Source organism: Otolemur garnettii, unplaced genomic scaffold (assembly GCF_000181295.1).
Source record: "Otolemur garnettii isolate 467f Iridium unplaced genomic scaffold, OtoGar3 scaffold00102, whole genome shotgun sequence".
Lineage (NCBI taxonomy): Eukaryota > Metazoa > Chordata > Mammalia > Primates > Galagidae > Otolemur > Otolemur garnettii.
The window spans coordinates 681109-708821 of NW_003852497.1; the positions used below are offsets into that span (position 1 = coordinate 681109).

Here is a 27713-nt window from a genome sequence, read left to right on the forward strand (position 1 = left end):
CCTCCCAAGTAGCTGGGATTACAGGTGCCTGCCACAACGCCCGGCTATTTTTTGGTTGCAGCCATCATTGTTGTTTGGCGGCCCGGGCTGGATTCGAACCTGCCACCTTAGGTGTATGTGGCTGGCTCCTCAGCCACTTGAGCCACAGGCGCCGAACCAGTCGCTTTGTCATTAACAATGATTGCTTGAGTACAGGGGTGAGTGCACCAAGGGCTGGTAGTAGAAGCTGTCCCCGCAGACCAGCATTCTTCTCCGCGCTGCCAGCTTGCACCTGTGCATTGCCCCACATATACTCTCTCTCCCTCTGCGTATTTTAAAAATCTTTCTCACCACACAAACTTCTCTATTAAGCAGAGAACAGAAAAGAACACAAAAGCTAAACAAGCCAATCGCTCTCTTTGGAATATGATTTTTCCCTTGTGTGTGAAGTATTAACATAATGGAAAAGAACGATTTCTTTTGTATGCTCCCTAAACAGAGTTTACTGGGTCAGATTTTACCGTGAGCATTTATGTGCCTATTTCCAGGCATCGTCATCTGATGTTTCACTGCTATGGGTTTCTACATAGTGACTTCTATTTGGGTAACACTTTTGGTGCATTGACATCCATTATTCTATGTGATTTTCATGACAGCTTCCTGAGCGTGTCTGAACAGATACCTGTCTTGATTTTATCAAGTATGACAAAATAAAACACCTCATAAGTGGCAGACTAGAATAGAATTTTCCTTCCTACCTAGAGTGGATGGTTGCCACCATACCAACTTGGCCTCTTATCACAGGTACCCCCCTTTGGGGGGGTCGAAAGACCCTTTCACAGGGGTCGCCTGAGACCATCCTGCATATCAGATATTTACATTACGATTCACAAAAGTAGCAAACTTACAGTTATGAAGTAGCAATGAAAATAATTTCATGGTTGGGGGTCACCACAACATGAGGAACTGTATTAAAGGGCTGCAGCATTAGGAAGGTTGAGAACCACTGCCATAGAGCGGTAGAGAAAATATAGAATCTTGGCTCCTTTCTGGAACAACCTGATTCTTCATGTTTGAGCAGGCTCAAGAATTTGTATTTTTCAGAAGTTTCCCAGGGGATTCATGTCCATTTGGATCAGGGAACCATGAGATTATACCACCCTGTGGGAGGACCCACTGGAAGGGCATTTTAGTTACTTCGTGTGTGTGTGTGGGGGGGGGTTCCTTAGACCACTGGAGGGTGCTCTGAGTGGCCGTTTTAGTGGGTGTAATTTCCACTCACACTTCCCCCAACTCTGCTTCCTAAGTATACTCAGCAGGCTGGAGCCTCCAGGAGGCCCACAGTGGCGCGATTGAATGTACAGCGTCCAGCTCCTGGTAGAATACAAAAGCTAAATTATGAGGTTGGGGAAAGTTGAGATCCAAGGAAAGGTTCTAAGCAGGGGTTGACCTTATCATGAATAAAAACAGCTTGTATTTATTGAGTGTTAACTATGTGCCAGGCTCTCGTTTACTCCTCAGCTCTATATGCAAACTATCAGCCCCCCGCCCCCCCTTACAGACGGGAAAACCGACTTTTAGAGGGCGCAAATCATTTCCCCAAGACTCCAAAGCCGACGAGACCATGCACGACCTCAGGGCTACAGCGTCTCTCCACCTCACCCCCACAAAACTGCTAATCCGTCTACGTCCTGAAATTCGGGTGCTGTCCCCGCCATGCTCAGACACAAGGACACGAGCGCCAAAAGAACCAGACTGCAGGAAAGGGAAGGTAGGGCGCCCGGCGACCCCGCCCGCTCCCCACTTCTCTGGGGCCGCGGCTCGGGAACTACAAGGCCCAGCAGGCAGCTGCAAGGGGAGGAGGAGGAGGAGGGCCCAGGCGAGGTGGGAGGGAGCGAGCGAGCCCTCGCGCCTCGCCGGCGCATAGCGCTCCGAGCGCTCCTTCGGGCACTAGTGCGGCGGCCTCGGCAGCGGGCGGCGGCGAGCAGGAGCCCGAACACGGTCCAGCCGCAGCGCGCAGAGAAGCCCGAGCTGTGCCGGGAGCTGGACGGCAACGTCCGGACGAGACCGACACTCTGCTTAGCGCATTGCGGTGACCTCGCCTTCCTCTACCGCGAGCGCGCCGCAGCTGGAAAAGCGGCGGAGACCAAGGACTTTTCTGCGGTCCGGGCAGAGCCGCCCCGCAGAGCGCACTGTAGCGGTGCCGCAGTCGGGCTCGCCGCCGCGCCGGGGCCCCCGCAGGGCGATGGAGCCGGGTCTGCAAGAAGCGTGAGGCGCGGCTGCCGGGTTCTGGAGAAGGGGGGCACGGGGTCTGGAGACCCCCGGCGGCGGACGGGAGCCCTCCCCCCGCCCCGCCTCCGGGGCACCAGCTCCGGCTCCATTGTTCCCGCCCGGGCTGGAGGCGCAGAGCACCGAGCGCCACCGGGAGTCGAGCGTCGGCCGCGGGGCTCTCGCGACCCCGCCAGCACCCGAACGGAGCCTGGGGGCGGCGGGCTGGAGCCGGGGACGCGGTGCCCTCACTCGCCACGGCGGACTCTCCAGAGGACTCTCCTCAACGCCGAGTGAGGTAAGAGCCGCGGTGCCCCTAGATCCGGGCGGGTTTGGCGTCCCGAACGGCCCCCCGGCGCCGGAGCCTCGGGGCTGCACGCTTGGCCCGCCGCAGCCCAGTCGGGTCCGGCGCCTCCCTCCACTCGTTGCCCGCCCTCTCCGCCTCCCGGCTCCCTCCCCGGCGCTCCGCGCCCCCTTCGGTCTCCCCTCCCTTCCCTCCGTCCGCGTCACCTTCTGCGCCCCCTCCCCGCGCCGGTCCCGCCGCTCCTCCTGCCGCCCAACTTTTCCTCCAACTCGCGCTCGGGAGCTGGAGAGGCGGCGGCGGCGACTCTGCGGTGAGTCCGGGGAGGGACAGGGCCGGGGCCGAGGCGGTGGAGGCCCACGGTCTCCTCGGACTGCGGAGGAGGGCGGGAGTGGGCAGCGAGGTGGGGTGTGTGTGTGTTACATTCCACTCCTCCTCCTTTGGGTCCCCTTGAGGCATTCTCCCCAATTCCGCAGGTAGCTTTGGGCGGAACGCTAAAAACCCCGGATATTTCCAAGGCCTTTTTCAGTCCGGGGAAAGTCTGGGGTCCTGGTTGGGGACGAGTGGGTGGACTTGAAGAGAGAAGGAAGTGGTGGGGAAGGTTAGCTTCTCTTGGAAAAGGTTTTAAGGAGGTGCCGTCACCAAATGGCTGAGAGCGAGGCAGGAGTCCCCTTTCCAGAGGGGGTGATCTACTTAACAGTGTCTCAGGAAGCCTCTGAAGTTTGGGGAACGGCAAGCGACCAGAGGATGACGCTAAGTCCCCGTATGGGGCTGGAGCAGGGGGCACATTCGGTTCCAATCTGGCTCTTAGGGGTGGGGGAAGGGGGAAGGTTTTGTCCGGTGCGATGCGCTCGGCAGCGGCGCTTGTTGCTTCTCTGGCCCAGACCCTTCTGTCCTCTGCTTCCCGCTCCGGCTCCCGTTATGTTTGGTGTGGGGATAAATGAGAGGCTAGGATCCACATTTGCAGAGGAATTAGTGGACGTCGTAGAAGGGGGTTCATACACAACACACCATCTATGAGGCACTCTTTGGAAGAAGAGGGAAGCCTGCTTCTCCAGTCTGGGCCCAGAAGCCATCAGCTCGCTTGGAAAACATTTCTGCGGTGCCTTTCTCCCCCAGCACTCCCCCCTTCCCATTTTCCAGATGTAGCAGCCGCATCTGGTTCCGTTTCACTCCACACGGGTACACCGCAGCCACATTACTAAACATCCCTCTTCCTCCCCTCCCCCTCCCCTAAATTAAATCTGGGATTCTTCAACTTGTCTTTACTACCTCCCTCCTTAAAATTTCTGGAGTCTTGGAGATGAGGCGTTGGGATTTGCAGGAGAAAAGAGCGTTACCTTGGATCCCAAGTTATTTAGGTTCCCACCAAGTTAGCTGTTCTCTGCTGTCGGTGGCCGGGGCGGTTGGGATGTTTTCTAGTTTGTGCAGAAGAGAGGCTTCTTGGGAGATGGGGGCCAAGACTTCAGGAAAGGGTGGCGCATCTGCTAGCTGTGGCCTTTTTGGCCGTGGGTCTGGCCCACAACTGGCCCTGATGGAAGTTTCTGGAACCATAGCATGGCTTTCTGTCCTACTTAGTTGCAGTTGGCGCCGCAGGGACTGTCCCTGTAAGGAGCCGGCGGTTCCCACTGGGCCGCCCAGAGGCATCGCTGTCCACGCTCCCTTGGGCCGAGCCCTGAGCGCCGCGGCTTTGGGCTGGTGCCTCCAGAGGTTGTGTTTGCAAGGAGCGCCTTGAGCCGCAGCTCCTGGAGACAAAGTTGTGGGGCGTTTTACCTTTTTTTTTTTTTTTTTTTTGGCATTTTACCTTTTAAGTAACGGCTACAAGTTTGGAATCGGGAGTGGGATTGTCTATTTACCTTCTTTTATCATATTCTCTGGGTCAAGGAGGTGTCTTATGGTCCAAAGTTGTTGGAGGTGGGAGAGTTGATCTCTCTTACTCCTTTTCTAGCCTCTTTCAAATTGAAAACACTTCTCTGGTTTCCTTCTTTGGGCGGTAGTTTTGGAGGCTGTAATGAAATCGCACTTTCTCTAGACATGGTAATTAAGGTGACTGTTTCCTCCGCAGATGTGCCCTGCTCTTTGCACCTCCAGACCAGTGCTTTTTTTGGAATACCATCTAAATTGTAGAGCCTTAGCCTTGAGACTATCGAGCAGAAAGTGGCCATTTTCCGACGTTGGCCCAGCCTCCTGGTTTCCTCTCTGAGGCTTGTTTAAAAGCTAAGTAGCTGGGCCCTGTGGGACGTGCCTTGGTCTGGCTAATTACCCCCTCGCCTGGGTCATCTCCCTTCCTCTCAGTGACCGGCAGCCAGCAATCTCTGGCTTTGCCTGCTCTGTCCTGAGGGCCTGCCTCCCTAATGACTTGTTCACATATTTCCCCTCTGTGGGTTAGGAGGAACTCCAGGGCTGCCCCTGACCCTCAGGGTGTAGGGTGCTTGGGGACAGGGAGGCTGCTGTGGCCTGGCTCCAGCTGGGATGGTTGTCTGCTCCCTGCATCAGTGATGAGCTCCTTGAAATATCTGTTGTGTTCACTCTTAGTCATAGCTGAGTGTCAGCTTTTTAATGAGGGTCATCCGGATCAGAGCCGCTTGTGCTTCCCCTGCCTGCTTTGACCATACCTGCAGAAATGCCCATTTGGGAGGTATTTTCACAATGGGGATTTGGGCCAGAGTGGGCACCACTTGCTTTGGTTCCAGAGTGGACACTCTTAGGTTGCTTCTTATCCTTGGTCTATGGCTGGCCATGGAGGATGTTAGAGTTCCCTTAGGTACCCTTTGAATAGCAAAGGCACGGGAAGAAAATGAAAAAGGTCACCCCCCCACCCCTTGGGAGAGGGGATTAGGGTACATCCATGCACCCCCAGCCAAGTTAGCTTTATTCCTGGTGGGCTCCAGAGGGCGAGAAAATTGAATTGAGCATGGGGTAAACAGATTCCAGCCAGCCTTAGAAACCAAGGGAAATCCATGGGTTTTGCTTTTAGTAGTGTGTTTTTTGTTTGTTTTGGGTATTGACCTGAAACAAGACTCCTAAAAATAGAGGAGATTTGCTGGTGTGAGCTTGGGGTTCTAGCAGCCAGCTTCTCTATAGGCTTGTTTTTCTTGCCTCCATTTTTTAAGACTCTTTCATCAAAATGGCTGTTAGTTAGAGAGCATCCTAGGAAAGTTTGAGCCTTGTTGCTGCAGGAGGGAACAGAGTTCGGTAAAATTGATTTAGATGTCTGGTTCTGAAAGGGCCTCACATCGCTTGAGATGAATTTAATTTCCTCTTGGGAAATTTGTCTTGCGTTTGCCTTCCCCAGAGCTTTGTAAAAGGACGCACCAGGGACTGGTGGGAGTCCAGATGTATAGCTTTAGAGAAGATTCTGGTGTTTCCAGGGGGATTAAATACCAGACTTGGGCTAGGATATTTGTTTTCCCCCCAAAGCTTCATCTACCTTAAACAAAATTCTCTCATCACAACTCCCCCCCAAAAAAGAAAGAAACAACGTGTGATTCCCTTCTTCCCCTGCCTGCTCTCCTGGTGTACAGCACTCATCTGGGCCAACGACTTCAAAATATGGCTGATGTTTCCCTACATATTCTGCCTTCAGGACCAAAGTTTTCTAGATTATGTGCAGCGGTTGGTGTTCTATTTAATTAACTTAATTTTTTATACACTTCTTATTCCTAAGAATATTTGGACCCTTTTTTAGCAGATTCAAAATGAAAAATTTAATGCTGGGTGTGGTGGCTCTCACCTGTATTCTAGCACGCTGGGAAGCCCAGGTGAGTGGATTGCCCTGAACTCACACAGGTTTGGGACCAGCCTGAGCCAGAGCGAGACCCTGTCTCTAAAAACAGCCAGGCGTTGTGGTGGGCGCCTATAGTCCCAGCTACTTGGGACTTCAGCCTCTTGGGAGGCTGAAGCAAGAGAATCACTTAAACCCAGGAGTTTGAGGTTGCTATGAGCTATGACACCGTGCCACTCTACTGAGGGCGACAAAGTGAGATTCCGTCTCAAAAAAAGAAAAAGTTAGCATTTCCCTTGGACCAACTGAAATTTTGCAAACTGAGTGATACAACTTTTTTCAAATGTTGGTTAGATACTTGCTCTACCCTCTCAACATTAAGGTGAGAATGCTCACTTTTGGGAAAAGGGACCATTTCTGTTGAGAAGTAAGCCTTCTTCCCATCTGAAGAGATTAATGTTTGGGTGTGACTTCCTCAATTCTGAAGAATCAAAAATGGTAGGAAAATTTCTCAATTGGTATTCTTTGGAATAGAGTGTGGCTGGGTATTCTCAGCCTCTTTTCTGGGAGAATATCTATGCTAGTTTTTTCTCAACCTTTTTTTTTTCCTTCACTTATTCATTTAACAAATATCTCAGCACCTTCTATGTACACTAGGTGCTAAGGGTGTTAATAAGGGTTAGAGCCAGTCACAGTGGGTCACACCTGGAATCCCAGTACTTTGGGAGGCCAAGGTAGGAAGATCACTTGAACCTAGGAGTTCAGGATCAGCCTGGGCAATACAGTGAGACCTTTTCTCTGCAATTTTCTTTTAGAAAATTAGCCAAGCATGGTGGTGTATATCTGTAGTCCTAGCTACTCAGAAGACTGAGATGGGAGGATAGTCTTAGGAGTTTGAGGCTGTAGAGTTATAATTGTGCCCTTGCATTCCATCCTGCCAAAAGAGCAAGATCCTGTCTCTAAAACAAAAAACTAAACAGAACAAACCCCCCAAAGTTTAAAGTAGGCCCAGGCCTTGCTCTAAAGGAGCCTACGATCCCATGGGGAACATAAATAACAATACTATAAGAGGACCTAAGATGACCATGTGAGAGGAGCTAGCAAGGTGTTTTGTAAATTCAGAGGAATGAGATGCTCTAGCTAGAAGCCCCATGAAAGGCTTGAGGACTGTTACTTTATTAAGGTAGGACTCAGAGAATAGCAAAGACCTGGCCCCAGCAAAGGGAAGAAGGGCAAAGACTCTTGCACAGCATCGTGGAGATTGCCCAGAGCTATGACCCATATTGTTGGGGACAGAAATATAGCATTAGCTATGTGTAATTTTAGCTTTTCTAATAGCCACATTTGAAATTAAGTAAAAAGAAACAAGCTATAATTCATTTTTAATTAATTTCTTTAGATTTTAGGTATTTAGCCCCAAATTTTGAAAATACTATCATTTGAACATTGTAATCAGTGTAAAAAATTATTGATGAGGCTCGGCGCCCGTAAGCACAGTGGTTATGGCACTGGTCACATGCCCTGAAGCTGACAGGTTTGAACCTGGCCTGGGCCAGCTAAACAGCAATGACAGCTACAACAACAACAATAACAAAAATAGCCAGGTGTTGTGGCAGGCACCTATAGTCCCAGCTACTTGGGAGGCTGAGATAAGAGAATCATTTAAGCCCAAGAGTTTAAGGTTGCTGTGAGCTGTGAGGCCATGGCACTCTACTGAGGGTGACATAGTGAGACTTGGTCTCAAAAAAAAATTATTGATGAGATACTTTACGTTCTTTTTCTCTTACCAAGTTTTCTTTTCTTTTCCTTTTTTTTTTTTTGAGACAGAGCCTCAAGCTATCCCCCTGGGTAGAGTGCCATGGCACCACGCTCACAGCAACCTCCAACTCCTGGGCTCAAGTGAGTCTCCTGCCTCAGCCTCCCAAGTAGCTGGGACTACAGGCGCCCGCCACAACGCCCAGCCATTTTTTGGTTGCATCCATCATTGTTGTTTGGCGGGCCCGGGCTGGGGATTCGAACCCGCCACCTTAGGTGTATGTGGCTGGCGCCTTAGCCGCTTGAGCCACAGGTGCCGAGCCATCTTACCAAGTTTTCAAGATCCAGGGTATATTTTTTCACTTCTTGCACATCCCAGTTAGCACCAGCCACATTTCAAGCGTACAGTAGCCGCATGTGGCTCAGGGCCACTGTTAAGACCAGCCGAGTAGAGAGTGTGAAGATGGAGAGTGAGAAATATCTTAGGGAAGGTTGGAAGTTAGGTCTTCTTGCTGCCAGTTACCAAGTTTCCTGAGAGTGCTATCAGGCGTTACTCAAAGCACTATATAATAAGAATTGTAAATCTACAGAACCTCCATAGTTGACCACCTGTCTATATTTTCATAGACAGCACGTGCACCACATGTACATATCAGTACAGTCGGACAAGTTCCTTATGTTGACCACTTCTGTATGTTGCCCAGTTTGCTACAGTCCTTTCATTGGTCAACTTACAGAGGTTCTACTGTATACAACAATTGTAAACACAAATACATTAAATATAAATATAGTTGTGGCAGGCACCTGTAGTCCCAGCTACTTGGGAGGCTGAGATAAGAGAACCGCTTAAGCCCTTCTTTTTTTTTTTTTCAGTTTTTGGCTGGAGCTGGGTTTGAACCTGCCACCTCCAGCATATGGGGCCAGCGCCCTACTCCTTGAGCCACAGGTGCTGCCCAGTTGTAGTTCTTTATGTTTAATTAGTGCTTCAGAGAGGAAAGAACATGCACCTTCACTCGCACTGCCCATTTGATCCTCATAAACTCCTGTGAACCTGGGATGTAGCCCCCTTCAGCAGGGGGGAAACTGAGGCTCAGAAAGGTTAAGTGACTGTCACTGGGGTTACATGATTCAAAATGGAAGGGCATGCACTTACACTTTCTCCAGAGAACAGGAAGAAAAGACTTGGCTGTGAACTCATCAGCTGGTTTTCCTGACATCATTTTTGGACAAGGAGATCTGATGTGCACAGAATGTTTACTCTCAGAATGAGAGAGAGCTGCAAGGTCATGTGCGTCAACCCTTGCTTTCTCACCATCCACATCTTACACTGGATTAGTAGTCTGCAGAGGAGACAGTAGGCACTGTCACCCACACAGCATATTCCATCTTTATAACCACTTGTGACGCAGGCAGGGAAAACATTTCATCCTCCTCCAACAGGTAGAAAAACTAAAATGTCATGTTTGCCTCGCTGTTCTCCACCGAGGACCCCTGCATGCAAGTGAGTTGGGCTGCGAATCCAAGGTGACCTGACTGATACTGGAGAGACTGAGGGTGAGCCAGCTGCAGGGTTTCCAGGGAAGCTGCCGTGTGCACCTGTGAGGCTACAGGTCACATCTGTCCAGCAGTGGAGTAAGGAGGCTATTCTTAAGGGATTGGAAGAATTCATTAATTAGTAGAATGAGAAGGTGAGGTAAAGGAGGTGGTGGCAGTCCTTGGGGTCTCCAGCATGTGGACTATGGGTGTGTGTCGCTGTATTTTCTGCAGATGTACAGTGGGGTGCGTGCCCACTTACCTCTCTCATTCCAGGAGTTGGTGCCAGGAGGCTGGGTTTTCTTAAAGTTAGTGTTTTACAGATGTAAAACTTGAGGGTAGGAGAGACTTGCATGCTTTGGGGGAGGAATGAGCCAGTGGGAGGCTGGCAGATGAGCTTGAAGGGCATTGGTCACGGAGCTGAGAGAGGGCACTCTGCAGCAGGCCCACGCTTGTGAGGAGGTGGCAGGCTTTTCAAGGGTCAGAGTGGCCGAGCGGTGGTAGAAGCTGCCTGTTGGCTATGTTTGAAACCTAGCTTAATTATCTCAAGGATACCAGCCTTTCTTCCCCATTGGCTACTAAAAATGTACTCAGTACTCTGGCGGGTACTGTGAGACTTAGCTTTTCTTACTCTTTTTTGAGACAGAGTCTCACTTTGTCACCCTTGGTAGTCATAACAAGCTCACAGCAACCTCCAACTCTTGATCTCAAGCCATCCTCTTGCCTCAGCCACCTAAGTAGCTGGGACTACAGATGCCCACCACAATCTTTCTCAGGCTGGTCTCGAACTCCTAAGCTCAGGCAATCTACCCGCCTCGACCTCCCAAAGTGCTGGTATTACAGTTGTGGGCCACCATGCCCGGCCTAGGGTATCTTTCTGGGTGACAGGCCTGCCTCAGTGAGGTCTGTCTATGGAAGCTAGTGAGATGTGGGAGCTGGGCTTAGAGATGTATTCATCCCTACCCCAGGCTGGGACTGTGCCACATCCTAAGGACTAGAGGGTTCATCCGTGATTTCCTTCCGAGGGTCAGTCTTTTGACCAAAGGAATAGAGAATTAAGGCCTTTTCATATCTAGATTTGTCCTTATCCAGTTGGTTCAGAGAAAATTAGCTTGCATCAGATAGAGCCAGGTTTAATCTGAAAACCTGGGTGATGAGAAAGCCACCCCAGAGGCTCTGTGCTGTTGGTTACTTAGCTACATGTCCTTGGACAAGGTACTTGCCCTCTTCAAGTCTCCGTTTCTCAGCTTCTCCATTGCTTAGTGGGGGATTATAATTCCTATCTCCTCAAGTTTGTAGTGAGGAATAAATGAAGTTTTATAGTTAAAAATTAATTGTACTGGCTTGATGCCTGTAGCTCAGTGGCTAGGGTACCAGCCACATACACCGGAGCTGGTGGGTTCAAATCCAGCCCGGGCCTGCCAGACAACAATGACAACTACAACCATAAAATAGCCGGGCATTGTGGTGGACACCTATAGTCCCAGGTACTTGGGAGGCTGAGGCAAGAAAATCGCTTAAGCCTAAGAGTTTGAGGTTGCTGTGAACTGTGACACCACAGCATTCCACCCCAGGTAACATAGTGAGACTGTCTCAAATAAAAAAAAAAAAATTAATTGTACCTCATGGCATGCTTGACCTGTGGTAGGTATTTAGTATTCATTCTGTTTTCTGTTTTCTTGTTCCTTCCCTAAATTTAGAAAAAAATGAAAGAGAGACATTTACTTCTCTTCTGACTTGAAATCATTAAATTTTTAGTAAGCCTTGGGAGGGAGCTAGTGGTATTGCATGTGTATTCCCACTGGCTGAGCACATGTGGAGGAAGCCAGGAATCCGGGGGAATTTCTGCCAGCCAGGACTGACTCACTCAGGGGCCCTGCCTGGCTGGGTTGGGGGAGGCAGGGCTGGAGCACCACATTAGGGCATGTTCCGGGGAAGTAGATTCTCTGAATAACTTGGATGGTTCCCTGGAGTATTTAGGATAGAAGCCACCTGGAAGACAGAGACAGTCACCCCCTTGCAGCCCAGACAGTGCCCAAAAAGTCTTGTCACTTAGTAAATGTTTAGCACAATGATCTGTTCTTTAAGACCTTAGAGAGTTGTTTTAAATTTTACTGCTCCAGACCTGAGAAGGGTATAAAAGGCTGCAGATTCTGTAGGGGTCAGTGTGAGCCATCTCTGAGTCCTCCCTTGATTCTACAGTAGGATGTTTTTTCTCCCCAACTTTGGGACTCAGTATCTGTCAGACATCAGTGTCACCGTTTGGCTGTGGGGAGAGAACTGGATCCACCTTGAAGCCCCACACTCTGAGGCTCTTTGTAAGGAGTTGGTGAGGGTTGTGTTCTCCCCGGGGGAGGCTGGTAGAATGGAGATCCCTGTGATTTATATCTGGAGATGATTTATTTCAGCTTTCTCCTTACATTGGGCAGGGTAAGTTACTGGTCAGGTCTGGTGGCTCATGCCTGTACTCCTAGAGTTCCAAGAGGTCAAGGTGGAAGGTCATTTGAGCTCAGGAGTTTGAGAGCTGCCTGAGCAAGAATGAGACCCTGTCTCTACTAAAAAATAGAAAAATTAGTTGGGTGCTCTGGTGGGGGCCAGTAGTCCCAGCTGCTTGGGAGGCTGAGGCAGGAGGATCACTTGAACCCAGGAGATTGAGGTTGCTGTGAGCTAGGCTGAGGCTCGGGGCAACAGAATGGGGCTCTATTTCTAAAGAGGGAAAAAAAAGAGTAAGTTGTTGCTTCCAGCACCCTCTAGGCGGGGAGGCTTACCATGCCACAAACTTTAATCTTCTTTTTCTCCTTGTCCTTCTTCTATTCAGATTTTCCTAACTTTTCTTTTTTTTTTCCCCCAGAGTCAGCTTGAGAAGAAGGGTTGAGCTCAGGGTGGAGTATCCATGGAGGTGTGGAGCCTTCTCACCACCCTCTAACTGCAGAACTGGGATGTGGAGCTGGAAGTGTCTCCTCCTCTGGGCTGTGCTGGTCACAGCCACACTCTGCGCTGCCAGGCCAGCCCCAACCTTGCCTGAAGAAGGTAAGACCAGGCCTGGATAAAAGGGTGGGCTGGAGGTAGGTGATGTGGTCCAGCAGGAAGGCTCCTTTCCTGTAGGAGAGACTCTGAAGACATGTGGGCTGGTTTGTGCTGGGTTACAAACATAACCAACTTCGTCAGAGCCTGCAGTCGTGAAGGCGGAGGGGAATGTGCTCAGCGGGGCCGGGGAAAGTACATCTGATCGCAGCCCTAGAGTCAGCCCTTCAACCTAGGTGATATATGAGATGGGTGGTGCAGTAGGGTGTGAATTTGGGTCTAGAACTTGGATCAGACTATAGCAGACATTGTAGAAGGTGAGAACTTGATAAAGACCTCTGGCTTCTAGAGGATTATTCCAAAGACACATCTTCTGTAAGGGTCGTGGTCATAGCTTGTGTTTGCCATCATGCCTCCTTGGCCGTGTCTCACAGGCCCTGTTTGGGAACCTACTGAGTGGTTTGCTTTGGATGTGGACTATTTGAAGGGTTTAAAGGAGATTGAGAACCAGAGACCTGTGGTGTGTCGGAAACCCTGACAGATTATTAATGTCAGTGCAGATTTGTCCCAGTGCTCGTGAGATGTGCTTGTATTGTGCAAATATCCATGGAGAGGTACAATACGCCTGGTGGCTTTTAAGGGACTTTGAGAACCAATATGTGGATGTTTCTGCTGCCAAGGCGTGATGTGGCTTGTGATGTGGTGGCTGGTCGCGTAGCGAAGGTTGGTGGCTGGTAAGCGAGAGGCTCAGGGTACATGTGACTGGGCGGCAGTATAAAGGGCTGCAGGGGCCTGTCTGGCAGTGTAAAGGGTCTTCGTGCAGGCTGCAGGGGCCTGTCTGGGTGAAGGGTGAGAAGATGAGTCCACTTAGGATGGTGCAAGGAGCGGGGAAGGGGCTGTGAGACTTTGTGGAAAGTGCAGTGGCTGGAATGGGGTGTTCATGTTGCATTTAGTAATAGGACTGAAGGCAAAAAACCCCAGCAGGACGTGCTGGAGATCAAAGTGAGTGAGAGCATCTCTGCCTACATGGAGTTTACAGTCAGGTAGGGGAGAGATGAATACAGTGGTAAGTACGTACAAGGTAGACTGTATTTAAAACACAGCGGAGTTACAACAAAATACACTAGGAGTGCAGGGGAATGGGGAGTGGAGCATCTGAGATGGGGCCTAGGGGGTGAAGAGGCATTTGGGAAAAATGAGGAGCACTCCAACTGGAGCAGCAGGAGTGAGGGTGCAGAGGCAGGATGTATGAGGAGATCAGTTTGGCTGGTGAGTAGGGAGCTGGTGGGAAGTAACACCTGGAAAGATTGGATTGAGTTAGCGTATTCAAGGCTTAATGCTCTGTTAAGAAAATTGTGGGTACGTGGGTGCTGGGAAGCTTGAAAAGTTTTGAGCAGGTAGTGACATGATCCAGCTTTGAGAAAATTAATTTGGCAGCTGAAATTTGGACAGCTGGGAGGAAGGAGTCAGGAAGGACCTGCATTTGTGCAATTGGGTGGCCACGTTACTTCCTTTGACAAATTACACAGTAAGCCTTAGCTTGCTCATCTGTGAAATGGAAACAATAATAAAGGATTAAATGGAATAATCCAGATGGAGCGATTATTTGCATGGGAAGTATTAGTAGTAATTATTGCAAGAAAGACGTGGCAGAAGTTGGTTTGAATGTCTAGCTAGAGGAAGTGAGGTTGTGAAGTAGAAGGGAGCTGGGAGATGGTAAAGGAGGAGAAAAGTGGTAAAGACCCTGAAGGAACAGAATCTGTGAGTGTACCTAGGTCACAAGTCAGCTCTGGGTGACTGGCAAAGAGGGTGAGATGAGAATGAAGAGAGCGAGTCAGGTGGGGGGTTGGTGACAGGGGCGGGACAGACCAGACTGCATATTTAGATGAAGGCATATTCAGATGAAGGCGTCCAGAGTCCAGAGCCACCTGGGCTTGGGGGACCTTTGAGTATGTCCATTTGTAATGGACCCTAAAGTACTGTTTTTTTCTTTTCAACTTTCTCTGACAAACTCTTTGCAGCCCAAGAATGGAGGGCAGAGAAAGTAAACGGTATGAATCTCAGGCCTGGGCACCTGTAAGCTGAAGCTGTCCCAGCGTCAGGTCTTAGGGTGGTGGTGGAGGAAGAGGGTGTCATTGAAGCTGCTGGTTCTGGGACAGAAAGCAGAGGCAGTGGTGGAGTATGGAGCTGGGGACTGAAGGTCTTAATGAGGACAAAGTCCTGGCCCAGGGAACAGAGGGAAGGAGGAAAGGTAGACAGGGGCTCTTAGGAGGCCATGCAGCGGGAAAGATTGAAATTAGAGACCACTGTTCCTAAAAATCAGCTCTCAGCCTGGGCAACAGAGTGAGATCTTAGCTCTACAAAAAATGGAAAAGATTACCCAGGCATGGTGGTATGCGCCTGTAGTCCCACCAACTGTCCCAGGAGGCTGAGGTGGGAGGAGCATTTGAGCCCAGGAGTTGACGGTTGCTGTGAGCTGTGATCACACCACTGCACTCCAGCCTGGGTGATACAGAGCAACCCTGTCTCTTAAAAAAAAAATTAACTTAGTTGAGGCATAATTTACACACTGTAACATACACCAATTCCCAGTGTGCGGTTGGGTGTGTGTTGGTATGTCTTACCTCGTGTAACTAGCATCCCAATTAAGGGGTAGAACAGGCACAGTGGCTCACTCCTGTAATTCTAGCATTTTGGGAGGCCAAGGTGAGCTTGAGCTTAGGAGTTAAAAGACCAGCCTGGACAACATAGCAAGATATCCTGTTTCCACAAAAATTTTTAAAAATTAGCTGGATATAGTGATGCACACCTGTAGTTCAGCTACTTTGGAGAACGCATAAGGATTGCTGAGCCTGGGAGATGGAGGCTGCAGTGAGCTGTGGTGGTGCCACTGCACTCCAGCCTGGGTGACAAAACAACCTTCTCTAAAAAACAAAAAAAGTCATCCCCCAATGCTTCCCTCGTGTGTCTTTGTGGTCAACTCCCTACTTGATGGGTCACCTGTGTGTGGTCATTAATGATTTTGGCCATTATTGGTAAAACTGCTGTGGACATTCATATACTGGCGTGGGCGTAAGTTCTTCCTTGGACTGCCCTGGTTTTGATTTCTGCTGTACCTTTTACTGACTGTTGGCTCTTAGGAAAGCTCCTCTCTGTGCTTCTCTATAAAATATGTTGGTAATGAATATGTGGTCACAGGGTCATTGTGAATGTCAAGTGAGGATGTCTGCAGAGTCTTTGAACAGTGCCTACTACACAGTCGATGAGCAGCAGACGGCAGTTGTGAGTCCATTTTCCTGCGATTGCAGAGGTGGCAAAACACAGGGAGACATATGCTGTTTTCGGGGTGGGCTTTGAATGCTGTGAAACACAGCAGTGGGAAGCACTTGGAGAACGGGTCCCAGTGCCCCACAGGTGGGGCTGTCCCTGCCTTAGTATGCACTTTCTCGTAGCTAGTCCCTCGTGAGGACCACGGTGTGAGCGCAGCATCATCAGGGGAAATGTGTCTCCAAGCTCTGCAAACCGGAGGGAACCTCGCAACGTGGAGTGTATTGGATAGTGTTGGCTCTGCTGATTATTAAATCAGAGTGCTGCTGTTGTCTTCAAAAAACGTTCTACGTGAAAGAGTTTGTCCAAAAGGTTAAAGCAAACCACCCGGAAACCCTGCTCACACGGAGTCTCCCCGACCCTTAGCAAAGCCTTGCTGTGATTGTAATTGTGTGTGTGTGTGTGTGTGTGTGTGTGTGTGTGCAGCCCCTCCCCCAGCTGAGCGCGGTGCCAACACAGAGCTGTCTGCAAATGCTCCTGAGGGACCAGGGAGGGCCTGCAGTTTCTGGCTGTCCTTGGAAAGTTGATTTAATAAGGGTTCCAGGAAAAGCAGCCTCCCGCCCCTCTCCCTCTCCTTCCCCTTCTCTAGTTTGGGATTTCACAAAGTCTAAGCTTGTTTCAGATCAAGTCCTGAGGGGAGGAGAAGGAGTCCTGTTGGGAGACTGAAGCTGGTCCCAGACAAGGGGGATAGAACAGTGATTTCATAAGATTGTGAGCTTGAAAAGGGTACATTTCTATCTCTTTTGGAGTCAGATTTTTTTTTTGGGGGGGGGAACAAATGATTGTGTCCAAAACTGCTTGTAAGGCCACTGCTGGCAGTTGGGGTGGGGGTTCCTGCCACCCTCTCAGTTCTGTGGGTAGAACACCTCAGGCCCCGTGATGCAGGAGACAGAACAGGAGACAGAACCGTGTGGTGCAGGGTCTAGAACATGAGGCTTGCGGTCTCAAAGTGCTCGCCTCCATGCTCGGAAACCTGCAACCCATAAGCGATGTACAGCCCCTCGCACCCCCCCGCCCCCAGATGTGAAGGAGTCTGGTGGCCTGTGGGAGGGAGAGAGGTTTCACTTAATGGAAAAGCTGCATGTTTCCATTTCTGGCCACAAGCCCCCTGGATGCTGCGCAGGCCACAATGCGGGGCTTTGTCTCTGTTCTGCAGGACCTGCACCCTGGGGGAGAGGCTGCAAGCGGCCAGAGCAGTTGCCCATCCTCAAGTTCTAGGGACCCCCTATGCACCTCCCCCTATGCACCCCCCTATGCACCTGGCAACCTCCCTATGCACCTCCCCACCACTGGGGGTCCTGCAGCTGCCTTTGTCCCACAGGCATGTGCATTTCAGCCTAGCTGTGGAGAGAATCTCAAACAGGTACCAGAGGACACAATCATGCTGTAGTCCATGCATGGGCTGCAGCCTAGGGGCATCGCCCAGGAACCGCGGCTGCCTCGGGACACGTTCAGGACACCCCCCCACCCCAACCGGTCCCCAGCATAACTTCTGAAAAGAACATGTTTGCTTCTAACTCATACTAGAGTTTCTTCACCCTCTGTCAGAAGGTGAGTGAAATTACATGGAGCAAAGGGTGACTTTGGGTGACCCCTTTGAGAACAAGGGTGAAGGATTTCAGTCTGCAGAAACCTGTAAGGTGCTAAGCTACTGGATTTTCCTAGAGGATGGACTCTGTCCCAGATCCCTTCCCCTGAGGGTGGCAGCTCCAGCACCTGAGCAGGGTGTTTCTGATTGCTCAGTGGGGGTTGGAGTGCCGGTGAGGAGGGCCCAGCTGAAGCCTGGGAGAGACGCTCACGTGGCCTCTCGCGCAGGCCCAGCAAGTGCACCGGAGCCACTCCATGGCTGTGTTCTTGGCTCTGGCACTGCATTGCTGCACCATTAGCTTCACTGATTTTCCACTTCAGCTTTGCCAGCGGCTCCCCGACTTCAGGGAGGAGGAATTTCTCAGGGAAGAACAAATGGCTGTCAAGAGGGCGGGGCAGGAGGAGCCCAAACAAAGAATCAAGCTCTGATTCTGTCCCCTGTCCCCAACTACCTGGAGATTGGGGTAGGCAGGAACTGAAGAGGGCGTGGCAGGGGATTGTTCTGGAGCCTCTGGCCCCAGCACAGAGCTCCTGGCCGCCAGAAGCAGTGAGTGATGGCTTGTGTCTGAGCGGTGATGGATGACCTCGGGAGGATGAGTTCTTGGGGAGTCGTTATCCATGAGGGCAAGGTCAGGGGTCAGAGAGCATGACTAGCAGCTGCACCCTGTTTTTACAAAGCCTTGTTCCTCTGGGGCCACTTGGGGCTCCAGCTGACCCTGTGGACTCCACCTTTGCCTCTTTCTTCCTTCTTTAAAGCTTAGAAATGAGACAACCCTTTCCCTGCTGACTGGGAGAGTCCAGCTGCTCTGCTCTCCTGGGCTCCTGAGCTGGGCAGTCCAGACCTTCCCATTGGTTTTATAAAGGCGGCTGTTCAGGGGCCTGCAGGCCTCTCTTCTCCCTCCCTCCCCTGCTGCCCCACTTGGGTCCAAAGTGACTTTTCGGCAAGTTGACTGCCCTGTGTGGGATCTTAAAGGCTGATGCTAAATCCCAAACTGTTTCCCTATAGGAGAAGCCTTCTGGAGTCTTGGTTTTGGGGATTTGCTCTGACTTCCAGCTGGTGAGGGTTGAGTAGGGGGCACAGGACAGTGGCCTGAGCCCCCCTTCTCGGGCAGCAGACCGTTGCAGGATGGTGTTGTTAGTGTAGCATTGGGACATGGAGCTGTTGCCCTCGGATTCACTTCTGCTGTTCCTTGGCTCATGTTTGCTGAACCAGGTGCCCTTGCAGCCAGGGGGATGCCAGGCTGAAGGGTCTGTCCAGTTGGGTCTGGGCACTCTGAGAGCCGTCCTGGCAGAGCTGGAAACTCCATGCCATGACCTTATCTCACATGCTGTGGCACGGCCAGGCCTTCTGGGATGAATTGTGTGAGGCGAGGGAGCCCTGCATCTGTGCTGTGTTTCCTAGGCCTGGGTGTGTAGGCTTCTACAGCTCAAAGTGGAGGAGGTCAAGAAGTTCAGCAGAAAGCTGGGCATGGTGGCTCACGCCTGTAATCCCAGCACTCTGGAAGGCTGAGGCAGGTGGATTGCTTTAGCTCAGGAGTTGGAGACCAGCCTGAGCAAGAGTGAGACACCGTCTCTAAAAATAGCCAGGTGTTGTGATAGGAACTTGTCCCAGCTGTTTGGGAGGCTGAGGCAAGAGGATCGCTTGAGCCCAACAGTTTGAGGTTGCTGTGAGCTGTGAGCTGTGTCACATCACTCTATGAAGGGCGACAGAATGAGTCTCTGTCTCAAAAGAAAAAAAAGTTGTTCAGCAGAGTGGACTGAGTGAGTGGCTATGAGCTTGGGCAGAGAAGGACGTAAAAACATCAACATTCAAGTTTCTGCAAAGTTGAATTCGGAGCTTAGCTCTTCCTCAGGTTTGCCCCTGGCCAGTGTCCATTGACTCACTGAGTTATTTTGCTTTCTTCTTTTCCGTCTCATCCATTTTTCTTGACTACAAAGTCAACCCTATATACACTCATCATTTATCCTGGTCCCTTAGCTGGAAATGTCTGTTCCTATCCTTTTTTCCTTTTCACTATTTGTAGTTCTTTTTTTTTTTGAGACAGAGTCTCAAGCTGTCACCCTGGGTAGAGTGCTGTGACATCATAGCTCACAGCAACTGCCACCTCTTGGGGTCAACCGATCCTCTTGCTTCAGTTTTTCTATTTTTAGTAGAGACGAGAGGTCTCACATTTTGCTCAGGCTGGACTCGAACTCGTGAGCTCAGCTGTTCACACACCTCAGAGTGCTGGGATTACAGGTGTGAGCCACCACGCCTGGCCTTACTCTTTGCAATTCTTACTTGCAGGGATGTCCAACCTTTTTTGTCCTGTATTACACGTTGGAAGAAGAAGAGTTGTCTTGGGCCACTCATTCAATATATAAACATTAAGGAAAGCTGACAAGCAAAACAGAAAAAGGTCCGTGTGTGATTTTCATGATATCTGATACTACAGACAAGCAAAAAAGTTCCACATAATCTGCCTGTGGCCACGGTTACCCCTGGAAGGTTTAGCTTTGGCTCAGAGTAAGGCTTAATTTGAGGGCCATCTCTCTCCTGAATTATCAGTTAATAATTAAGGAGTCATTGATTTTAAATTAAGCAATCTTTTTTACCCTTTATTTTATTTATTTATTTTTTTTTTTTTTTGAGACAGAGCCTCAAGCTGTCCCCCTGGGTAGAGTGCCGTGGCATTACAGCTCACAGCAACCTCAACTCCTGGGCTCGAGCGAGTCTCCTGCCTCAGCCTCCCAAGTAGCTGGGACTATAGGCGCCCGCCACAACGCCTGGCCATTTTTTGATTGCAGCCATCATTGTTGTTTGGCGGGTCCGGGCTGGGGATTCAAACCCGCCACCTTAGGTGTACGTGGCTGGCGCCTTAGCCTGTTGAGCTATAGGCGCCGAGCCTTTACCCTTTATTTTAAATTTTTATTATAACACTTACTTTACTCTGCTTCATGTTATATGGAGTTTTTAATATACATCTGTTTGCTCCTCTAAGTTCTCCACAATCAGAAAGAATATCTTTCTTGTTCTTTTAAAACATTGATATTTTGATATATTGTCTGAATTCATCATAGAAAATTTAGAAAATCACAGACCTGTGAAGAGGAAAAGAGAAATTCATATTCCCATCATACAAAAATAAGCACTGTTCACTGAGTCTATTCTTTCAGATTTTTTCTTACATTTATAGGATTTATATTGTATATACTTTATTTGTAACTTAAGTTTGTATTTATAGCCATACAGAGAATTTTTTTATCATCCTTAATAACTATGTAGTATTCCATTGCGTGAACGTATGGAATTTATTTATTTACTAAGCCCTCCACACTGAGGCATTTGGGTTATTTCCAATAGTTTATGCTTCAGTGAACATACTTTTACAAATAAAATCTGTCCATGTATCCGAGTATAGTTACATTTTTATTTCTATTTTTTCATTTTTATTTATTTTTTAGACAGAGTCTCACCATGTCACCCTTGGTAGAGTGCCATGGCATCACAGCTCTCAGCAACCTCTGATTCTTGGGCTTAAGCGATTCTCTTGCCTCAGCCTCCCAAGTAGCTGGGACTATAGGTGCCTGCCACAATGCCTGGCTATTTTTTTGTTGGAATTGTCATTGTTGTTCAGCTGGCCCGGGCCAAGTTCGAACCCTTAGTATATGTGGCTGGCACTGTAACCACTGAGCTATAGGTGCCGAGCCATGCAGTCACATTTTTAAAGTTTCAATTATATCACTATTATATCACTATATCATATTGGGCCCCCAGAAAGGTTGAATCAGTAATAGTCCTCTAAAATAATAAGTACTGGCCAGGCACGGTGGCTAGCACCTGTAATCCTAGCAACCTAGGAGGCTGAGGTGGGCGGATTGCCTGAGCTCAGAAGTTCAAGACCAGCCTGAGCAAGAGCTAGACCTCATCTCTAAAAACAGCCAGGTATTGTGGCAGTTGCCTGTAGTCCCAGCTACTTGGGAGGCTGAGGCAGGAGAATCACTTGAGTCTAAGAGTTTGAGCTTGAGCCTAAGAGTTTGGGGTTGCTGTGAGCTGTGATGCCACAGCACTGTACTGAGGGCGACAAAGTGAGACTGTCTCAAAAAAGAAAAAAAAAAAAGGACTGTTTATTACATCTCCACACTGCACGTGCTTTACATTTCTCCATGTTTACAACAATCCTATGCATGTCGTTTTTATTCCCATAATCAGATGAGTAAACTGAGATGCAGGGATTTAAATAACTTCTCTAAGTTCACATAGTTGGTGAAGGTGGACCAGGATTCAAACTCAGCAGGTCTGACTATAGTATTTTTTTCCTTACTACATCCCATTATTAAATTTGGTTGGGTTCCCCACAAAAGTTCAGCCAGTCCAACTTTTGCAGTTAATCACTGCCTGTGTAGTCCCCTTTGGAATCTGTCCTCACCTCCCTTTGTGGGGTAGTATGTGTGTGTGTGTTTGAGAGAGAGAGAGAGAGAGAGAGAGAAAGGGACTAGGGGTAGGAACCACCGGAGATGCTTTCCTTGGGACATTCTGGTCTTTATTGTGAGGTTATACACCAGTCACAGGTCTCCCAGCTGCCCTAATGAATGAGGTTTCCTCGAATAATCAATGGAACAAAAACCCCATTGATGCTACCCTTTCTTCCCAGAGACCTCCTACTTAGAGAAGGTCTAGGATCAGAGGTCCCCAAAGTGTCAGATCCCACACCTGAGTTTCTTTGTAAGTCACACTTAGTCTAGAATGTGGCGGTGCAGGTGCTGGCTGAGCACATGAACTGGGCTGCTCCTAACACAGTTTTATGGCCCAGCACTGTCTGATGGGTAGAAATGAGCACCTCAGAAGCTTCACAGAGGCTAGGGCATTAGAATTGTTTTGAGGATACCAGTATATGAATTTTTTTTATGAAGTTTTTAAAATACGAAGAAATGTCAGAGGGGCAGGGGTCCTGAAATTTTGTTTTTCTTAGTGTTTATATTTAACAAATTAGAGGGGTTTCTTTGTTTTTTTTTTTTTTTTTTTAGACAGAGTCTCACTCTGTTGCCCTTGGTAGAGTGCCGTGGTATCATAGCTCACAGCAACCTCAAACTCTTGGGCTCAAGTGATTCTCTTGCTTCAGCCTCCCATGTAGCTGGGACTACAGGTACCCCCCATAATGACGAGCTTTTTTTTTTTTTTTAAGAGATGGTGTCTTGCTTTTGGCTTGGGCTGGTCTTGAACTCTTGAACTCAGGCAGTCCACCTGCCTCATGCCTCCCAGAATGCTATAGGCATAAGCCACTGTGCCTGGCCTTAAAAAATTAATGTTTTAAAGATAAAATATATTTTATAATGTAGTTGGGCTAACAACAGAATAATTACAAGATTTTAAGAATATAGATTAATAATACGGATCTTTTGAGCATTCTTGGTAAGTTTTTTCTTCCACTTCTGTCCGTTACTTTAGGAGAAAAGATCAAAAGTTTTAGAGGCCTCTTTTGAGTGCTTGAATTTGAATTTGAAGCCCAAGACAAATGGCCATTCTCCCCCACCCTACTATGGGTTAGGTCTAGCCCTGGGTAGCCCTGTTCTCTTACAAGATATATGCAAATACAATAAATGACTAATTTAAGAAGTATCATCCAAAGATCACAGTCAAATGAGGACGTAACACATCAGAAACCACAGGTGAGGTTCGGCACCTATAGCACCGGCACCTATAGCACCGTGTTTATGGCACCAGCCACATACACTGAGGCTGGTGGGTTCGAACCCAGCCCAGGCCAGCTAAACGGCAGTGACAACTGCAACAGAAAAATGGCCAGGCATTGTGGTGGGAGCCTGTAGTCCTAGCTACTTGGGAGGCTGAGGCAAGAGTATCACTTGAGCCCAGGAGTTTGAGGTTGCTGTGATGCCACAGCACTCTACCCAGGGTGACAGTGTGACTCTGTCTCAAAAAAAAAAAGAGAAGAAACCACAGGTGATGGCTTCTTCTCCAGAGTAAAGAGACAGATTGACTATCATTTGTGGACAACGTATGCATGCCTGGTACATATTATATGCTCAGTTAACACTAAATGCACCAGGTACATTCTATTTTCCTTTAAAAAAAAAAATACTTAAAATTTCTAGCCTTGAAAAGAAAAAGCGAGGGCCTGGGTGCAGTGGCTCATGCCTGTAATCCTAGCACTCTGGGAGGCCAGGGCAGGTGGATTGCTTGAGCTCAGAGGTTTGAGACACCCTGAGCAAGAGTGAGACCCCAGGTCTACTAAAAATAGAATAACTAGCTGCACATTTCAGTGGGTGCCTATAGTCCCAGCTACTCGGGAGACCGAGGCAAGAGGATCACTTGAGCCCCCGAATTTTGAAGTTCCTGTGAGCTGTGATGCCTGGCACTGTCAGGGCTGGTACTCTTATCGGGGCAGCAGAGTATGACTCTGTCTCAAAAAAAAAAAAGAAGAAGAAAGTAGTAGAGAAGGAAGGAAGGGAAGGAAACAGAAGAGAAAAGAAAAGAAAGAGGTAAGAATGGGACCTTTTTCAATAGGAAGGGGAGGAAAATAACTTCGAGAGTTATCCTTAGCAGGCATTGAGCATCTAATGCCTCAGTTGTCAGATTCTCACCGTCAGGGTCACCTGGAGAGCCTGCTAAACATCACTGTGCTTCACTCTTGATCAGAGCTAGAGCTCTTGATTCTGAAGCAAGACCCAGGCTTGAGAGTTCTCACAAGTTCCTAGGGGATGCTGGTGCTGGTGCCCCAGGGGCCACACTTGGAGAATCTCGGATATCAATTAATTCTCTTCCCAAAAAAGTCTATAAGGTGTTATCATGTCCACCTTTAAAAACCGGCTAACCTGGTAGACAAAAATCTTGCCAAGGTGAAATGGTGAATAAAGGGTGGAGCTCAGAGGTGTACCTGATCTTAGTTCCCACAGCTCTAACTCCAGTGCTGGGGGATAGTGAGAAGGTGGATTGACAAGGTGGATCCAGGAGGTGGGGATGGTGGAGAAAAGAGCTGTCGGTTTGCCCTGAAGGCGTGGCGGAGGGAAGGCCGGCCAGGAATAGGGAAGAGAACTGGAAACTTCCAGGAAAGAAGCGGGACCTTCCTGGAATGCCCTCCTGTTTTGCTGACTTTAAGTCCGTTATCACCACCTCTGGAATGCTGATCCAGCCTCTACTGCCACTTAGGAGAAGAGTCCTTTTACATTCAGAAATCTCTGCTCCTTTATTGTCAAACTTAAGAGTTTACTTTTGGAATTAAGGTTTATTTTCCTTAGGTTTTAGGAATTAGCTTTTAGACCTTTGCAGAGTCAGGTTCCCTTCCTAACTGCTGAATGAAGTTCTGCCTTTGGCATTCAAAACTTTCCTGCTACTTGAGCAATCAAGACCCTATTGATGCCTAAAATGCATTCGGAAGGGGCATTTAATTTTATTTTAGCCCCTCTTCACTACCCCAAACTCCCAATGCATTTTCAAAAATCTGTTTGCCTAGGTGTTCCCATGGGATAATATATAATGAGCATCAAACACTAAATTGAATCCTTAAAGAACACCTGGGCTTTCTGCCAGTCCCAGCCTCTCAGTTGTGGCTTCTGGCAAGAGCCCCCCAGGCCAGGGAGAAGGGATGAAGATAAGAAGCATTCACTGAAGGTGCCGGTGGCCAGACCTCTGTGACCAAACAGAATCCTTTTTTTCTGAAGGACAGTTAAAGTGAGGGCTTTCTATTTCCCTCACATTAGAGAACTGTGTTCATGGTGTAGGGTGGCGGAAAGCAATGCCCCATGATCTCATGGGGAGCCCAGGTAAGACCCAGGACTTGGGCTAGGGCTGGAAGAGACCCGGAGAACTGGAGAGTGTCACATCAGCCACCTTTTCAGTTTCATAGTGGAGGAAACTGAGGCCGGAGAGGGAAGGTGTTTTGTCCAAGATCACGCAGTGGTTTCTTCTCAGAAACTCTCTGCTGCACCCAGCCAGTGACAGCCACCTATGGCTCAAGCTGACATTGGAATGAAATGGTTTTTCAAGGACCTCAAAGTAGACTCTTTATTCCCTTAGACATCTGGAATATTGACAGTGCTGAGAGCAGGACTTTCATCCCCCAAGATTCCTGTTGTTCTAGAGCCCCCGGGTCATCAGAGGAAAGGACCACCAAGTGTAGATAGTGGGCATTAGTCTCCATCTTCCCCTGCTCCACACTGGCTGGGCAGAAAGGTTCCCTAAACCACGTTTTTAACTTATTAAGACTGAGAGTACCAAATGCTCACCGTTCATGATGTATGCAGGAAAGAGATAGAGACTGAAGACTAAGTGCATGGACTGTGGATGGACAGGATATCAAAGGAGTATAGTTTGCGTCCTCCTTGCTGTCCTGGGAACCTGTGGCAGCTGTCCCAGGTTTTTGGATTTCATGAGCCAGTAAAATTTCCCTCCAATTTTTGAGAACCCACTGAGGTTCATCAACTTATTTTGCCAAGTAAGAACACTTATATTTAAACTACTGCCTACTGCTGTCACCATTTGATGTTTTTATTGTGGTAAAATATACGTACCATAACATTTCCCATTGTAACCATTTTCATCTTTTAATTTCTTTAAATTAATGTTTACATTTATAATTGACGGGCATTTCTGGAGTACAGTGTGGTATTCTGATGCATGTGCATGTAGTGTGATGATCAAGACGGTATAATTGGCTCGACACCTGTGGCTCAAGTGGCTAAGGTGCCAGCCACATACACCTAAGGTGACGGGTTCGAATCCAGCCTGGGCCGCCAAACAACGATGGCTGCAACCAAAAAAAAAAAAACCCAGGCACTGTGGTGCGTGCCTGTGGTCCCAGCTACTTGGGAGGCAGAGGTAGGAGACTCGCTTGGGCCGAGGAGTTGGAGGTTGCTGTGAGCTGTGATGCCACAGCACTCTACCCAGGGGGACAGCTTGAGGCTCTGTCTCAAAAAAAAAAAAAAAAAAGACGATATAATTAGAGCCATCACTTTGAACATTTATCATTTCTTTGTGGTGTGTTTTGACCATTGCAAAGTGTGCAGTTCTGTGGCATTAAGTTCACTGTTTTGTACGGCCGTCACCAACTACCATCCACTTCCAGAACTTTTTCACCTTCCTTGACTGACACTGTGGTCTAAATTCTAAGGCCTGGTTCTCTCCTATCCTAGCCCCCTGGCAACCCCTTTTCTACACCATTTCAATTTAAAAGGATCTTTTATTGTCTTTGTTCTCATAATGTGACACTATAAAGGGCATTTCTTTACGTTGGTGAAAAAGTAACCTTATGAAGGGCCCACTCCTTCCCTGCTCTGGAGTGGGTGGTGAGCAGCTGTGAGCCGGACAGGGAGGGAGGGTGGCAGGCACTTGGGGTGCCAAGCCCTGGTGAATTGTGCCATCAAGCACCCATTGTAGTTGGGGGGGCAGAAGGCACATTCTGAAACAGCTGAGGCCTCTGCTAATACGTCAGCAGGTTTAAGGAGCCAGCAGGTTTAAGGAGCAGCAACTTTTTCCTGCCCAGCTGCTGGAGTTTCCTCCCTCCTCACGATTTCTGCTAAGCCTGGGGGAGGGGAGGTCTTCCTAGAGGCCCAGGCCCAAGGAGGGCCTGGTTGGGAAGGGTGGGGGAGGGCAATACATTCTTTTCTTTAAGGATCCTGACCGGACTCTAAGGTCAGAGCACAGTGGAGAGTGGGACTGCAGTTACCTCTGCACCATCCATTCATTCATCCATCTCGCTTGCCACCCTCCCCCACTCTTAATGATCTTTCCATTACAGAACCCAGACCAGGAAGTGCATGACAGGTCGCAGCTGCAGACACATGGCTGGGAGGCCTGGGCTCCGGGCCAGCGGTGGGAGGGCCTGAGCTCCCTGCAGCAGTGGGACCCCTGTGTGCGCAAGCGCGCGCGCGCACATATATACACACACACACACACACGCACCCACCCAGGACCCCTACGCAAGCACACTCACATACGCATGCATGCACACACACACTGAGGACCCCTACTCGAGCACACACACACAACACACACACACACACGGGACCCCTACGCAAGCACACACACACACACACATACACCCCCGGGACCCCTACGCGAGCACACACACACACACCCCCGGGACCCCTATGCGAACACACACACGCACACACACGCACGCATATACCACTTCAGTGAAAGACATTCTTGTGCATTGTGACTGTTGGTGGCCAGTTATACTTAGAATTTAGGATGGGATTTTTAATAAAGGCAGGAAA

The 27713-nt window shown here is 49.1% G+C and overlaps 1 protein-coding gene across 9 annotated transcripts in view; it reads left to right on the top strand.

The window, feature by feature from the left end:
- Positions 1-1906: 1906 nt before the first annotated feature.
- Positions 1907-27713, top strand: part of FGFR1 (fibroblast growth factor receptor 1) — a 56006-nt gene continuing 30199 nt past the window's right edge. For all 9 annotated transcript variants that reach the window (XM_023517003.1, XM_023516994.1, XM_023516995.1 and 6 more), the window contains exons 1-2: positions 1907-2545; positions 12412-12590. In XM_023517003.1, the coding sequence (XP_023372771.1) occupies positions 12500-12590 (91 nt within the window). In that variant the 5' untranslated portion in view covers positions 1907-2545; positions 12412-12499. The remainder of the gene's footprint in view (positions 2546-12411; positions 12591-27713) is intronic.